Source organism: Rhopalosiphum maidis, chromosome 2 (assembly GCF_003676215.2).
Source record: "Rhopalosiphum maidis isolate BTI-1 chromosome 2, ASM367621v3, whole genome shotgun sequence".
Taxonomy (NCBI): domain Eukaryota; kingdom Metazoa; phylum Arthropoda; class Insecta; order Hemiptera; family Aphididae; genus Rhopalosiphum; species Rhopalosiphum maidis.
In genome coordinates, this window is record NC_040878.1 from 34,757,150 (window position 1) to 34,773,568 (window position 16,419).

General features: G+C 25.6%; 2 protein-coding genes across 3 annotated transcripts; one reads left to right on the forward strand and one right to left on the reverse strand.

The window, feature by feature from the left end:
• Positions 1-21: 21 nt before the first annotated feature.
• On the reverse strand, positions 22-6,968 carry LOC113553023 (facilitated trehalose transporter Tret1-like). The gene is given in 9 exon segments (XM_026956128.1): positions 22-730; positions 1,145-1,410; positions 1,521-1,711; positions 1,799-1,952; positions 2,638-3,026; positions 3,492-3,636; positions 3,946-4,006; positions 4,008-4,035; positions 6,914-6,968. Coding segments are annotated over 9 exon segments (1,506 nt in total). The 3' UTR covers positions 22-513.
• Positions 6,969-9,917: 2,949 nt separating this feature from the next.
• LOC113553025 (prostatic acid phosphatase-like) lies at positions 9,918-14,310 on the forward strand. Of its 2 annotated transcripts, XM_026956132.1 has the most exons (8): positions 9,918-10,133; positions 10,208-10,375; positions 10,490-10,588; positions 12,822-13,061; positions 13,140-13,325; positions 13,478-13,601; positions 13,675-13,880; positions 13,983-14,171. In XM_026956132.1, the coding sequence occupies exons 2-8, from the start codon at positions 10,214-10,216 to the stop codon at positions 14,169-14,171; spliced, it is 1,206 nt and encodes a 401-aa protein (XP_026811933.1). In that variant the 5' UTR covers positions 9,918-10,133; positions 10,208-10,213. The 2 variants fall into 2 exon arrangements, with proteins under 2 accessions (XP_026811933.1, XP_026811934.1); XM_026956133.1 differs by lacking the exon at positions 9,918-10,133 and having other exon boundaries at positions 10,214-10,375; positions 13,983-14,310.
• The last annotated feature ends 2,109 nt before the right edge of the window (positions 14,311-16,419 follow it).

A 16,419-nucleotide genomic window follows, 5' to 3' on the forward strand; every position in this document is an offset into this window, starting at 1 on the left:
AAATTATATAACATTTTTTAAAATATATCCAGAATAAATCGAGAAAAGTTAAAACTCCGATAATTATAAATTTATAAGTGATAAGTCCGAGGTATTTCAATTATTAATAAGATAAAATATTTTTAAACTTTTGTCATTGAATATTTTAATTTTAAAATAATATATAGGAAATAAAATATAACATAATATGATAATATCAAGGAACAATTATAAAATTAGAATTATTAGAAAAATGTAATAGTACTAATTATATTAATATCTAATAGTTAGAACAATTACAAAAATATTGAGTAACTACATGTGTTAAGCGCCAATACACCATCACATATTGGTGATTAGTTCACTAGGAATAATATGATGTTATTCTTAGATGGTTAATTTATGTTTGTATTATTTACATACATCCGATAAAAAAATATTAGGTTTACAACCTACGTTTCAATATTTACTTCACAATATATTATTACGGTCGTCTTCTTCAATAATTTTTACTCAAAATTATATTTTTTTAATTTATTTGAAGCACTCTGATATTTCTTGCAATGTTTTGTTTTCGGTTTCAGGTAGACAAAAATAGAAATAAACACAACCGATCAAACCTCCAAATCCGAATATAGTAAACGTATTGTAGAAATCCACTAAATCAACGACATTTGGGTAATACTTGGTCATGAAAAAAGTGAGAATGAAAGACAGCGTCGAACAAATACTACAGGTTATGTTTCTACTCCTGAAACAAGTGTTAGGAAAACATATTATATTATTGTTGACGAATATATATGGCAGTGACATTTTTTTCTTATTATTATCTTAAGATGACTTTTCTTTGTCTATTTAACATAACATATAACAATAAATAATTTTCATGTTATATTAACACAGTTATTAATTTATTTGCTTTACGAATTAGTGTATGTTATTTACATAAGAAATTGTCTTACAATTTATTATTATAATCTTTAGAGTAGGTACCTATTATTATTAAAATGTTAATTGATGCGTAAATTTACACGAGAATTGTTTATTTTTTTTAGTTTTAAGTACTCGCCAATTATGATTGAAACAGATTAATCATATTAATGTACTATTATTGTAAAATTGTATCTATTTGTAATGTTTTAAGTGGCATTTGTTTTGTACTCACTTCATGGGGAATATTTCAGTAAGAAGTATCCATCCGATTGGCATTATACCGAATGATGCCACGAACGTACTAATAAAGAAAGATATTAGTAATAACCAAGATTTTATTTGATTTGTATCCGTCCAATAGACACCAATCAATCCGATTGATATATAACAAATAGAACAAATTGACAACGTCGTTAAAGTGAGAAATCGTTTTCCAAGTCTGTTCACCAAGAAAATGGTTAATATGCCTCCAACTATAGCTATACCCAACGAAAAAGCCTGTGTAATAAATAAATAAATAAATAATATAAGTAGATAGACAAATATTAAACACAATTTTTTTAAATACGAATAATAATGAATAACCTCTTAGCTCTTAAGTTACTTACTACGGTCCATTGAACGTCAACGTTGGCGCCGAAAGTTAATAATACTACTACCAGATACGGCCCGAACGGTACTCCAGATAATAAATTTGAAAAAAAGAAGTATATGAGCAGTAGTCGAAAAGGTTTAAGTACGTCAGGCTGAAACAGTTGTTTCCAAGAACATTCCGAATCATTTTTGCCGTTTTTGTCATCTGTATCGAACCCCGAAAATAATTATTATAAAATCGTTATAAGCAACACGCGTTAGTAGCTTAGCGTACACAAAAAAAAAAAATTACTTGACGAGTTTTTATTCGCAGACATGAACACTACCATTTCATGAAATTCGTTTGAACACTTATCGTGTGTCACCCATCCCCGTAACTTGCCAAGCGTCCGTTGCGCTTTTTCGTTCTTGCCCTTGGACAGTAACCACAACGGAGAATCTGGACTCTGTGTATAAAAAAATAATTATTATTGTTGTTAACGATGGGTGGTTTATTTTTGGGCTACGGTCGATGGTATAATACGTAGATGATAAATATAATGTATCGTACTACACTATGTTAGGTACAGTCTAGTCAATAATACTTTTTTGTTTATTCAGAACACAATAAATCATATTCGAATAAACAGCACAATGAATATTTAGATTTCCTTCATGTTTTATACGAACGAAACGTGTTATTTTTTATATACATACATATTCTGAATATTTTATAAAAGAATATTTATTCAATACTCTATATAAAATACGTTTATATATGTAAATTAATTTTTGATGGTGACATTTTAAATATTTAGGTTTCTGGATTTTCAGTGTTAACTTATAAATATTACATTTTTAAGGCCAGATTATTTGTATATAGATAAACCGTACATAAACATTTTAAACGTATATATACGTTTATTATCTGTGGTATGAATTTACGATATAATATATTTTCCAGGAAAATAATAAATATAAAAACATATTTAAAATACGTATTTGAAATATCTAAATACTTCATCTAAAATGTGTCAAAAGTTTAGGTACTAATATAACTACGTTAAGTATAATCGCTAATATTTTACAAGTATGAGGTATATATATAGATATAGGTATGTAGGTATGTACCATTATAATATAATTACCCACCATGCACAAAATCACAATAGTAATGATCGGTATCGCCATGTTGGCGAGTACGGTCAATCTCCACTGTCTGGTGATCGCGTAAATGGTGGTGAACAGCAGCGAACCACCGAAGAAGAACACGTTCGTCGCCGACATCAGGGCACCCCTGAGCTTTGGTTCGCACACTTCGCCAATGTATGCGGAAAACGGGCCGCCTGAAAATCCTACGCCCAAACCCATTATTATCGAGCACGCGTACATGGTCTCTACATTTTCTGCGTAGAAAAACATGATCTGAGACACCAAGAACGGTATATTGGTGATTATCATGCAGTTTTTGTGACCGAGTCGATTCAGCACCAGCGATGAGATTACGCTGCCCAGAGGTGTGCACAGATACAGCAGACTTCCTGCGATGGACACAGACAATGTTTCAATGTTGAGTAGATAAACACCTATAATATAATAGTTTCGTCCTCCCCCCCACAGACACAAGTCTTTTGCCGTGTTTTATCCACACCGTTAACTTTTTTGTTTTTTATATTTAATATTTCTTAAACATGATCTTAGAAAATGATCACACTAATTACCTATTGTTAGATTTGCCCGCAAAACTAAAATAAATAAATACAATTTTTGTATTTTGTATTTTTTTTAAATTTATTTACTATTTATAACAATATTACAGACCGGGTAAATGTATGTAAAAATCTAAATAACTAAAGTTTCCATTAAATATTCGAATATAGACGAATGTGTTGAAAAGTTTGGACAAGATGGGGTAGATATGAATTGAATTCGGCGCATTCGTTCGTTTTAGACGTGAGTACTTAGACACAGTAAATTAAATTGTAAATAAATACACTCATACTCACCGAACCAAGACATCTGCTCAATATTCATGGTTAGCCATTCATTTTCATTTGAATTGTCCGATAATGCTCCTATGATTACTGTCGAACAGATCAGTTGTGTTCCGACTCCGACTTGTAAGAATCCAGCTCCAACTAACGCTAAACACTGTTATAAAAATCAATATTGATAATAAGATTAAATTTTTTTAACAGATAATAGGAATAGTAAAATACTTTTTAATTGTTTAATATTTATTAAGAATTTTACTTTCTAGTTGAATAATAGTTGTTGTAAATCATTAATTCAAATAATACTTTTCATGCATACCCAAACAATTTAAAAATATTATTATAAATTGCTTTTCTCAAATAGTAAAATAAAATATAAATTTTAAAAGTATAAATAATTAAAAAGTTAATTATCTGTTAAGTATAGTTCAGTTCAGTTTAATTTATAGTAATAAAAATAACTTACTTGAGAAAAAGTGGATTTAATACCATATTTATAGTTATTATTAGACTCCATTTCATAAACTATATTTCTTTTGTTTTCTGCAAATTAAAACTATAATAAAAAATACGTTATTATTTCATAATAATAATATTTATTGTAAAAATATTTTTTTAAATCTAATAATTTTTAGTTAATTTTATAATTTAGGTAATTATGATTAACATGATTAACATGCTACTGCGAGAGTTAAAAATGTAAAATAGAAATATAAAATAGTATAATCTTCGGCAGATGAATGACTCCTCTGCTTAAACGTAATCCTGTTAACAAACGTATGATTGTATACGTATACTTAAATGTTTATATAGGTATCATATATAGGTACCTACATAATGATCTCTTCTTATAATGAAACAATAATAAAGTTAATGTAGAATTCTTTTAATGTACAGAGGCGATAACGTCTTGTTTAAATACCGTTTTTGAGTGTTTCTTATAATCTTATATCTATTATTTCACAACTCACTTCTAAAATTGTTATTGTCCTATATTCATTTAAAACAATAAATAACTTATTTCCTAGGTCAAGAATATAAATACCATCGAGATAAAAGATAGTGTACATTAATATAAGGGTTTTTTAAGCATCTAAACATTCTAAACACAATATATTATTATAAAAATCTCCCTCTAAATGATATATCTATAACCTTACAATTTTATAACCTTTTTTTTAATCTCAATATTGAAATATTGAATAGTATGTATTTTTTAGTTATTCCTTTTTATTTTTGGATATTTTGTTATTTCAGTTATTAGTATTATATTTTAAGAGGATCACCCTGCTATTTTGTCTCTGACTTACATACGGATAACGGAACAAATTTGAATTCAGCGGTTCCAATTATGTGTTCTTAGATTTAATATTAGAATAAATTGACCTAATATTAAACTTAAGGCGAAGAACATTGTCTGTATTCTCTTATTGATTTGTACAATATTTAAATTGTTAAGCAAGTTAACAGCCATATCTACCTTCCTTAAAAATTATAAAATCACAAAAGTTCATAGAAGTTGATTGAGTACAATGTCTTACCTATAAATTTAATAACTGGTCAATTTACTAAAATATTCAAGCTACAACTAAGTCATACAATGTTTTGCGTTAGTAAGGCAGAGAATACACTGCAGGTACAACGTTTTCTTAATAAATGGATCGAATTAATGAAGCAAAGTAGTAGTAAGTTAATATTATTCAACTAACCTCGTATTGTTTATTCCTTTTAAGTTCCTCTACAATTAAAGTTAAATGGATAGCTTTACGTGAATTCCATTATTTGGCAGTTGATACATTTCTAACCATAACAAAATTAATATTAATTAATACAATTATTAGTACTATTATACAACTTAAGTGTCTAAATAGGATTTTATTATAGACAATTAATTGATAAAAAATATTAAATTGCACATATCTATTTTAATAATATAGGTATTAATTTATTATTAGTATACATATATCAATGTATTATTTTAATAATATCTAAATACAACGTCCCTAAATATTTTAATATATCACCAAACTGTAGTAAATACCTGTAAAGTAAGAATTCAGAATATGTTGAAGGTTTGAAGAGATGTCCTTTATGATTTTAAACTAGGTATATAGTATTTATTTGCGATTTTGCCACTTCTTAATTTATTAATTATTATATTTTGATACTGTAGATGTATATTTTATGACCAATACGAACTATACCATTAACTAAATTATGATTAAAACAATTACCACGTCCAAATCACATGCATCAAAAATATTATATTTTTAACAATCTGAAATGTTATCAATCTTTTTCAAAGGAATCTCTTGAAAAATAATCATCTCATCTTTATTTGAATGAGATAATTTAGGTATTTGGTAGGGATTTTGGAGTTCATTAACACAATTGAATTATATTTGTTTAAAATACATGTTACTATGAACACATGATGTTATCAGTTATCATACATTTTTATTTTTAAATCAGCAATAATTATTAATATTTTCCAAGAATTGCCTATAATGATTAAATTATATTATGTTGTTATATATTCTTATATGTTGCTTCTGTTTTTTTTTCAAAATTATATTGTCATTTAATTTTTTTCGCTGCGTTGTATAATGTTTAAAAGAAAATTAACATTTTAGTAAATGCTATATATGTTGAATCATGTTACTTACATTTTTAAATTTTAACGAAACTTGATATTTATTAAATATTCAACTTTAAAATACGAAACATTTATTTATGTGTACCCATTATCACGTGTAGGTAGGTAGGTAGGTACATATTATATAAGTTTAAATCAATTTTTAATCAATGCTGTTACCACATACATATTATGTACAATGTGCATGAATATAATTAGTTTTATTTAAGTCTAATTTAAAGTTACAAATTATTAACTATATTAACACGCAATTTAATAACTTCATACCTTGTATACCTATCAACTGTATTGTTTAAATAAACATTTGTAAATAAATATCGTTAAGTATGACGATAGTTTGAAAAACCAATGTTAACTTAAATAACTTACTCTAGATTAAATTATATACATGCAAACGCATATTATACTTATACATTTGGTAACAATACAAATAATAGTTCATGGTCCTAAAATGCTATAAGTAATTGTCTTATAAGTTAAAAGTCACATTATTTTACAATTAATCAATCATAGTGATGGTCTAAATTAATATATTTATTATTAGGCTTTAATTCATGTTTGCATTTAAATAATATTTTTCATTTTCATTTTTTTTTTCAATCTATAATAAATATTATGATTTTAGAATGTTTTAAATTTAATTATTTACGAAAAAAATCAATTTATCCATTATAGCTATTTGGTTAAATATTTTATTTAAGTATATTATACATTATATTATATCATTAATTACGGGTTCCTATAAAGTATTTGAATGATATATTGTTTGAAAACTCACCAAATTTCCATTCAACTTCAAAAGTAATCTTAGAAGATATGCAAACATGTACCATTCAGCTTCCTCTGTTATAATGTGCGTAGAATATTTCATAATGGAGTGTTTCTTATATGAAATTGAGTTTATAATCTTATCATCTAATATTAGAATTTAATGATTAGTTGTAGGCTCCATTGATAAACCAATCAGTAATGCGTGAATTATAAATATGTTATTCGTGTTTTGTTGACTATTATATTTTTAACATACATTATATCATAAATAATGGAGGGCATGTATTACTTTAAAAGGTATAAGATGTTAAATAAAATAAAATCGTAAGAGATTTCACTGGAGTTTTTTTGTAGTTCTCTATCACACATTTTAATCTAATAAAAATAATTTTAAATTTTGGAATTTAAATAAATTATTGACATTTGATTTGTAGATTAAATGACACGGCCATATCACAAAATACATTATTTAATAGATAATTAGCTCATATTACCTACCAATGCACTCAAATAAATGGTAAGATAATCAAGCACTGGAACTTAAAAAATCTTTATTAAGAACAAAAATATGACTATAAAAATGATAGATACTTTGAAACTGTAATTTGTACTAAAATGTATTTGTTAAAGTCATTAATACAATAAATTGCACTACAGCAGATAAGCATAAGAATATTAGTGTATTGCATTAATTAAAAGTTTCAGTTTTGAAATTGTAACTGAAAAATATATGATGTATTTACTAAACAATATGTATTAATTGAAAATTAGGTATTTAATTTTCATCAACATATTTTCAACAATTTGTTTATGTGTATCAATTTATTTATTTAAAATAACTATAATAAACTATATGTATATAATTTATTATATTCTGCGTAAAATAGATAATATTTTAAACTAAATTGTATACATAATACATCAACGATAATATTACTCTGACGCATAATAGTATGATTCTGCGTCAGAATATAATTGATAGATTGAATAGATTTTAAAATATAATGAAAAATAGAGTTCCATCATTTAAGAAAACACGTAACTATAGGTATATTTTTTTAATTTCGAAATTAAATTAAAAACCAATCACGGCACTTTCAAATCAATCTAAATTCAACGACGTAATTCATGTATAGATTCGTATCTATCACCTATTTTAAACACGTGTATTGTACTATAATTGTAGTGTTCTAATTAAAACAAAGTTATGATTAAAATGATTGTAAACGATTATTGCATAAATCTAAACATTCATTATTAATATAATCTTCTCGAAATAAGGTGTATTATAGAACAGACTTAATCAAAATTAATTATATTCCATTTATGAAACAGCATATAGGTACATTCATCCATGCACTATAAGAATATCATTTTTCATTTATTTATCTAATTCATTCATTTAAAATTAATAAAATTGGATATGCAAATTTCAGATAAGAATTTATATATAGGTTTATTGGTAATTTTAATTCAATAATCAGTTATACAAGGTGATCTTTTAAAGGTTAACTTTTATTGTCTCAGATATTTACAAAGATTTTGGAAATATTCTTATTTCATACATTTTAATCACTAAAAAGTAAAAACAATATTTCTTATTCTTTTTTTAATGTTATTATTTTTAAATTTTTACTTTTTTAAATGATAACACACTCGTTTATTTTATATTCCTAAATAGAATATTTTTATAGAAATTCAAATTAATAAATAATGAATTTAAAACGAGTAGTTCATTAGTTATAAATATTTAAAGTTTTGATATGCTGTAAAACATAGATACCTTGCACAATTACTCTGCTTATATAAACTGAAAATACTTATACAACTTCAAGCATTCAAAATTTATAAAAAGTAGGTACTGCCACAGTAACATTAATACTTTTCTAGAAAAAGAGTTTATTTATAAAATAATCACCTTATACTATTTTAAATCTTATTATACTTATCTAATAATATGAACTGGTGATTAAAATTGTATTTGAGTTATATTTGTATCTATTATTATTTATTTCTATGTATATTATTTGTATTATGCATCTGAAAAATACAGTTTAACTTAATAAAATAAAATGTTTTACATTGTAAAAATTATAAATATCACCTTTTAATATTACATTGCTTGGACTTTTATTCTTGGATTCGTAAATAAATATTTATAAAAATTGTATTAATTATTGTTTCGATCTCAGACAATTATTTTTCATCTTTTATTTCTAATTCATTATAACTAATCTAATTAAATTATAATAGCACATTTAATTTATTTATCAAATTTAATAAGTGTCTCTTTTTGAGTTGCACAATCAATCACTAAATTTTTAATGAATGAATAGTGAGTTAATAGTCTCTCAAATACGTATTAGTTGCCCACGATTGCTCCATTATATTTAAGTGAACTATTAAATTTTATTACTATTTTTATGCAATTCGATATTAAAGTATCTATAATTTGTAATTTATACCTTATTATATGTGTATTTTTCAATCGTCTATTCGTTTTTTTAACCCTTATATATGTATGGGAACGATTGTTTAAATTCGTAGTCAACGATTCCCTTAAGCAGACTAAGATTTTATAATGGTTGCGTTAAAATAATAGGTATATTTTTATTGTGACCTTACGAGTACATCGTAACATATAATAATAATATAATTTCTTCTATAAATCACAAACGTAATTATTATAATATGAACCATTTTCATGTTTATTAGAATTAAAAAATTAACCACGATCAGAGTATTTAATGTTTTTTATTTATTTAACGAATGGGTAAAAATTGACGATGACCCGACTCGACAAAAAAACGTCCGACCAAGGTTTAATATTATGAAGGCGGGTAAAAATGCGTATAATGTTGTGCGTATTGTGAATAATAATAATAATATAATATATTAGTAGGTACAGTGAATGTCGACGATGACGTATACACATAAACCACTACGGTCCACCGCCTAACTCCTTCTATCAGACACACGGACCACATGGTCCAGTGACCACTTACTCAGTATAGTTTGGTAATAATAATAAACAACTGTTGTAGTGTGGTTGTACAAAACATATATTATGCAACATAATTCTATCGCCGAAAGCGCTTATGCAGTTTGTCGTCACGCTATTATTCGGACGGTCAGCTGTTTGTGTGGCGCCGTTCAGAAAAATCGAACTTACAACGAGCACGCACTACACTACATAATATTTTTTGGTTGTTTTCATTGTTGTTTCTGTTTGTTTCTTTGTATATAATTATTTTTACATATAAACGTTTTCAATGACTATTTTTATTTTACGCACATATAGAGCATTATGAACGTGGTTAAAAGAAACAGAGTTTTAGAGCTATGCATTTCGATTCTAATATTTTCGATGTGTCCCACTGTAGTTGTCGCAATGTACCAAAATTATGCAGTTGTAAACGGACACATGGGAAACAAATTCGATTCGAATACCTTAAGACTGGTCCACGTGGTATGTAAACTAATAATATTTCTACATAACTATAATAATATTATCCTACTAGCTGTGATGTTTGCATCTGTTACAAAGTATAAATGTGAAAACTTATTTTTAAATATTTTACAGGTGTTTAGGCACGGAGAACGGACGCCTGCCGACACATACCCTCTGGATCCGTACATAAATTCATCGTGGGAGCCATTCGGGTGGGGTCAACTGACAAATGCAAGTGAACATTATTATTATTGTATTTTTTAGAATCTTAACTATATAGTGACTATTTGCGTGAACATTTTTTGATAATTCGTTTTGGTATATTCGATTGACGCAGCTGTGTGGAGAATATTATAATATTATTACGTGAAAATGGAAATACGACAGATCTGAGAGTTATTTTTAGTTTTACGTTATTCTTTGTGATATTATAATATTAACCACACTACTTAATTTCTGTCATATTTTATAAAGTAGAATTTTTTAATTTTCATGTACGATAGTACGAATCACATCACATTTATTAATTACAAATGAGTAATGCCATTTTAATATGTGCCTATCGTGAGCAAATTATAGTGAAAATTAATTTAGTTATATTTTCCCAAGTGATCTAACAAAATGTATAAACATTTAATAACAATAACAATAATTACCTCATTATATAACAAAATAATATATATAATATATTAATATAATGTAGGTATATCATATCGCCGTGATTATACATACTTTACTGTAGTTAATAATTTATTTTTAAAAAATTTTACTAGGTATTAAATAGATATTTTACTAAAATAATACGTATTTTTAATTAGATAATCGGCGTGAATAAAATAAAAGTTTATTGGCAAGTAATATGAATAATTAATAATTGTTTAAAAAAAAGACAGCATAATAATAGATTATATAATATATTAAAGTTACATTTTCACATTAATTATTTTCATATTTACTTATTTTATGTAATTACAATACAGATCGTAGCTTGTAGTATAACAATATATAATAATAATATAATCTTATGAATACTATATAAATAACTATTAACTAAACTTATATAATTGATTGATCCTTATTAGCTGTAAGTATCATTCCAATAATTGGTTGATTCCTACATAACTGGAATTGCATTTAGGTATAAACAACGGAATAGACATGGAAGAATGGAACTTTAGTTTATTTGAGATAATATTATATCGGAGAGTCATGAGTATGATAAATTAATAATAATAACATGATTAGCCACCAATTAGAAGCTCGAGAAAGGTTAAATTAGCGTCTAGCCTTCTATTAGCTAAAATAATTAAACCAAACCGGTTCATAACTGGAAAAAAAACATGAGGATACTTATCAATGCCTATATAATTTAAACGCTGCAAACTTAAGAAACTTGCGCTAAATACGTTTAATTTTATGCTTACCATATAAAGTATAAACGGATCCTACACTATAATTTTTATATTTGAAAATATGCTTTATAAAAGTGCATTATAAAAACTGTATGTGGTTCATTATTTAAATATATACATATTCTTCTCGAAAAATTAAAAATTTTAGTCTTATACAACACTCTAACCTAAATGAGAGCAAAAGTCCAATTCACAATAAAACATGATACCCAAATCATTAAGTTATTACTTATCTCATCGCCCATTGATAACAAAAGTTTTCATAGATTAAGTACAAATACTGAAAAGTTAAAACTTTGATAAGTTTTATAAAACAATATAGTATAACATTTTGAGAAATTAAGATCTAACCTATGTTCATTGGCACCTATAAGTGATCTAAATTATTAGATCATCCTCAAATATAAATAAGGAGATAGAAATTAAATTAAATGCAATTTAAATATTTTTCATGATCTCTTATATTAGGAATACTGAAACTAGTAAATAAATAATAATATAGGATTTAAATAAATTATAAAAACAAGTTTTCTTACATTATGAACTACACTATTAATTATTTGATGATTCAGTATCTTGTTTATAAAAAAGATCGCCACGGATTAGCCATGAATTAATGCACAATCATTTTTTAGATAATAAACATTTATACAACAAAAAAATAAGAAAGAAAAATGTAATATTTTTAATATCAAGCGTTATAAAAACAATTTATTTTTATAATGCAAAATTACTTTCAACTTTATTTATCTTTAGAATAGAAACTGTTTTTTAAGTTAAGCACTAAGTATGAACATTGTAATTATTTTTTATCGAATTAGGTGTATAAGTACGAGACAAAAACATCTCAATCATTATTAGTTTTTAATGAAAATCAAATCATTAATTGTCATCCACATATTAATAGTTTAATACTAAAACAAAAAACTCTAGATATTTAATTTCCTACCATTATTTTTATAATTAGTTTTGATCTAATTGAACAAATATAATTAATTTAAATTATAAATACACGAAAATAAAATAAAATATTTTTGTGAATCATTTTTTAGAATGGTAAACGAAAACAATACGAGCTCGGAAAATTTATCAGAAAGCGTTACTCTGGATTCTTAGATGTCCTATATTCTTCAAAAAAGGTCACATTTAGAAGTACTGACGTAGACAGAACCAAAATGAGCGCTCAGCTAGTCGCGTCTGCTATGTACAAGCCAGTTGGTGTACAGAAATGGAATAAATATTTAGATTGGCAACCCGTTCCGATACATTCTGAACCTCTGAATGACGACCGAGTAATATTTTAGTATTAAATTTGTTTAACTAATGTCTGCAAGTTAACTGTCAGCAGTATACAAATGTGTGTGCTGCAGTTGTTGTTAGTGCGAATAGACTGTCCCAAGTACCACGAAGAAAGACATAAAATAATGAATTCCGCCGAAGTTCTCGAAGAGCTCAATACTTATAGTGATTTATATAGTTATCTGTCCAATTACACTGGACTGACCATTAAAGATCCTGACGATGTACAATCCATTTATAGTACGCTAAAAGCCGAGGTAGGTACTAAAAGGTAGATATATAATACATAGATTTTGGAATTGTACATTATACGTTAACGCAATATTACACACTTTGTGTTATTGTGCTTATGGTTCTTAAATCATAAGATATAAATTCAATTTATTTAATATTTATTTTTCTACTCAAGTCGGACTATGGAGTTGCTCTTCCAAGTTGGACATCCAAAGTATATCCAACAAAATTGGCCAAAGTGACATCTAGAAGTTTTATACTAAACGCATACAATAATGAAATGAAAAAGCTCAAGGGAGGTAGGTTTGCATAACTACTCGTATAGAATATATATACGATAAATAAAATATAAGTTAAATGCGATTTTTTAAGGTCCATTACTAAAACAAATACTAGAAAATAGTATGAATAAAATAAACAAACTGTCTACACATCAGTTATATGCTTACGCTGGTCACGATTCAACTATATCCAATCTTTTAATTACCTTGGGTGTATGGGATGATCAAATTCCCACATATAATATGTTAGCATTACTAGAGGTACACGAATCAAAGAGAGGAGATTTCTATTTAAAGGTATTTAATGAAATTAATTAAATACTTTTTGTACTTATCTATACATATTAGCACATTTTTATGTACGAATAATAAATATACTTTTATTTTTACATTGCCCAGGTGTTTTTGCGTAACGAATCATCGACAGAACCTTATCACTTACAAATACCTAATTGTAAGGACAATTTATGTACTATGGAACGCATTATAAATTTGACTGCGAACGTTATACCATCGAATTTGAGTGAAGAATGCAAGACTGATAATCCCAAATTTTCGAGCTTAAAGTTTATTGACCGAGGTCCATAATATCACAGTTAGAAAATTTTAATAAATATGATAACATACTCTTGAACGGTTGTTTTATCATATATTCAATAAGGATTACCAGCTAAAATATTAATATGTGATTACTTTTTTTTATTTATTTTATTTAAACAAAGATTTTATTTATTTTTATTATTCAAGAAGAGTTATTTGTATGAAGATTTCCAAGTTTGCCTTTCAATAATTGTATTTTACATCGTTTTTTGGCTGTCTTTGTATGAAATTATCTCAATTTCATAATATATACATAGGTATATATAAAATATATATTTATTTGGAAGTTATTATTATTTAAAATAATAACAAAATATACCAAAAATCTAAAACAAAAGTATCGTATTTAAAAAAAAATTGAGTATTATGTAATTTAGAAGTTAAAGTTGAATAAATTTCCAATATTTTTATTATTATATGATGTACGACATGTTGTATAATAATATTATTTATTATACAGCATATTTAATTATTAGTTTTTATCAACTGAATACAACATAATCATATTATATTATAGATATAATTATTATTAAATAAACTATTATTTATATTCCTTGTTGAGATATTTTACTCGTTTAATTTAATTTTTAAAATCTAAGATTTAAATGTATTGACAGTGATACCTATAATAACACAATTTAATAAAACATTAAATTAATAATTGTATTCTATCTCACCAGTCACCACCCAACCACAAACTGTAATATGTAGGTGGGCGGGCTTCGAATCGCAGACGAAAAGTCCTAGGACAAAAAGTCCGTTTTAAAAAAAGTTGGACAAAAAGTCCGGATTCAGTTTTTATAGTAGGACAAAAGGTCCGAGCACATTTTTAGGGTCGGACAAAAAGTTCAAAAATTAATATTTATTTAAAAATTTAAAAATGTTTGTACACATATTATATTATTATATTTTCGTATAACTAACAAAAATATAACAGAAATCCACTATAGTTAGGTATCTATAGACTATAGAAATGACAAATTTATATTTTTTTATTATATATAGGTACTATTGATTTTTTAGTTTTAGTTTAATTGACTTGTTTATAAATAATATTAAATTCATTGTTTGTTGAAATGTATTTAGTTACAAATAAATGTTGATATTGTTGTTCCCAAGATATCGTATGATTGTACCTATGTTCATATTTTTAAATCTATATTTTTGAATCTATACGTACCTATTAAAATTAATAATAAATTATATAATTATAAATGAAAATAAGAAAATCGAAAAAAAATAAAATGTATATAATATATAATGTTTACAAATATTTTGTATCTTCGGACTTTTTATCTGACTATAAAAATTGAATCCGGACTTTAAGTCCAACTTTTTTTAAAACGGACTTTTTGACCGATTACCGCGGGCTTCAGTGACACTATATATAGAAAAAAAGCATAAAAAAGCTTTTATTCCAAATTAAATTTTAAATTTTCATTTAGTATACTACCTACAACAATAATAAAAAGTTCTTACCTTGTATAGCATATGCCCAAGTAGAGTTTGGTGATCATTGGTGTACTCTATGAAAGCTCCAATTCAGTTCCACAAGTATTATTATGAAAACATGAAGAACTAAATCAACGAGTTGTATATTATATAAATTGTCGAATAAAATTAAACACGTTTAATACTATCATGTAGTTAATTATTTCATAATATTGATCCACATATTAATTACCTAAAACATTAAAATAATATCAATTTCTGGTTTTTTTTAATGTTTATTTAAAATTGTTATTTTTTCGTGATATAATTGTGAAAGCAATAAAGCGTTATTTGTAACTTTTTTTTTTGTTATATTATGATGACTTGTTATAAGTGAAAAAATAGTGGTATAGTGGTGTACATTATGACATACGACTTTGTTTGCTTTTTACTTGCTTCCTATAGTATGGAAATACTGCCAATCCACATGTAAGTTACTCTTGTGAATTTGTAGTAAGGAAAAAATATCCGTTATTGAACTATAAATTAGTATGACTAGATTGTCTAAATGATTCACTGAGTATATTATGAAATAGTATGTCTCCAACCTCATTATTGGAAATTGCATGTTCAACTGATTTTAATATAGCTATGGCTTCTGATGTATATATGATCTCAGTTGCCTGATAGTTTTTAATTGCAGTTTAGTTTCTTCACTAATAATTGGTGCTGTGTCATGGATAATTTTATTTGATATATCTAAAATTATATTGTTAAATCTCATATGTAATTAAGAGAAAAGTAA

Coding starts and splice junctions, on each gene's coding strand:
- LOC113553025 (XM_026956132.1), top strand. CDS start 10,214: ATGAACGTGGTTAAAAGAAACAGAGTTTTAGAGCTATGCATTTCGATT. Junction 13,326..13,477: donor ATAGTACGCTAAAAGCCGAG/GTAGGTACTAAA, acceptor TTTCTACTCAAG/TCGGACTATGGAGTTGCTCT. Junction 13,602..13,674: donor AATGAAAAAGCTCAAGGGAG/GTAGGTTTGCAT, acceptor CGATTTTTTAAG/GTCCATTACTAAAACAAATA.